This window comes from Pyrgilauda ruficollis, unplaced genomic scaffold (genome assembly GCF_017590135.1).
Source record: "Pyrgilauda ruficollis isolate IOZ18807 unplaced genomic scaffold, ASM1759013v1 scaffold18803, whole genome shotgun sequence".
NCBI lineage: Eukaryota > Metazoa > Chordata > Aves > Passeriformes > Passeridae > Pyrgilauda > Pyrgilauda ruficollis.
In genome coordinates, this window is record NW_024517878.1 from 1 (window position 1) to 289 (window position 289).

The 289-nt window shown below is 75.1% G+C and overlaps 1 protein-coding gene across 1 annotated transcript; it reads right to left on the minus strand.

Moving 5' to 3' along the window:
- Positions 1-17: 17 nt before the first annotated feature.
- Positions 18-285, minus strand: LOC121352412 (procollagen C-endopeptidase enhancer 1-like; the record flags this gene model as incomplete). Its single annotated transcript, XM_041465339.1, has 1 exon — positions 18-285. A coding segment is annotated over one exon (268 nt), but the record flags the coding sequence as incomplete, so codon positions are not given.
- Positions 286-289: the final 4 nt, after the last annotated feature.

Below are 289 nucleotides of genomic sequence, written 5' to 3' on the forward strand. Positions count from 1 at the left end.
CCCCCCGTTTTTGGGGCGTCTCTCACCGAAGTCGCTGCTGCAGAAGTTGCTCTGCAGGGTCCCGGCGCGGCGGCAGCGCTGCGGGCAGGGGGCGGCCGTGGGGGGCTCGGCTTTGGGGGCGGGGGTCGGCTTGGCCTTGGGGCCCCCCCGGGGCTTTGGGGCGGGGGTCTCGGGGGCGCCGCCCCGCTCCCGCAGGGTGTAGGAGGCCGAGAAGCCGTCGGCGGTGACGCTCAGGTCGGACACGAACTGCACCAGGAGCTCCGGGGAGCTGGACACGATGGGGCTGGGG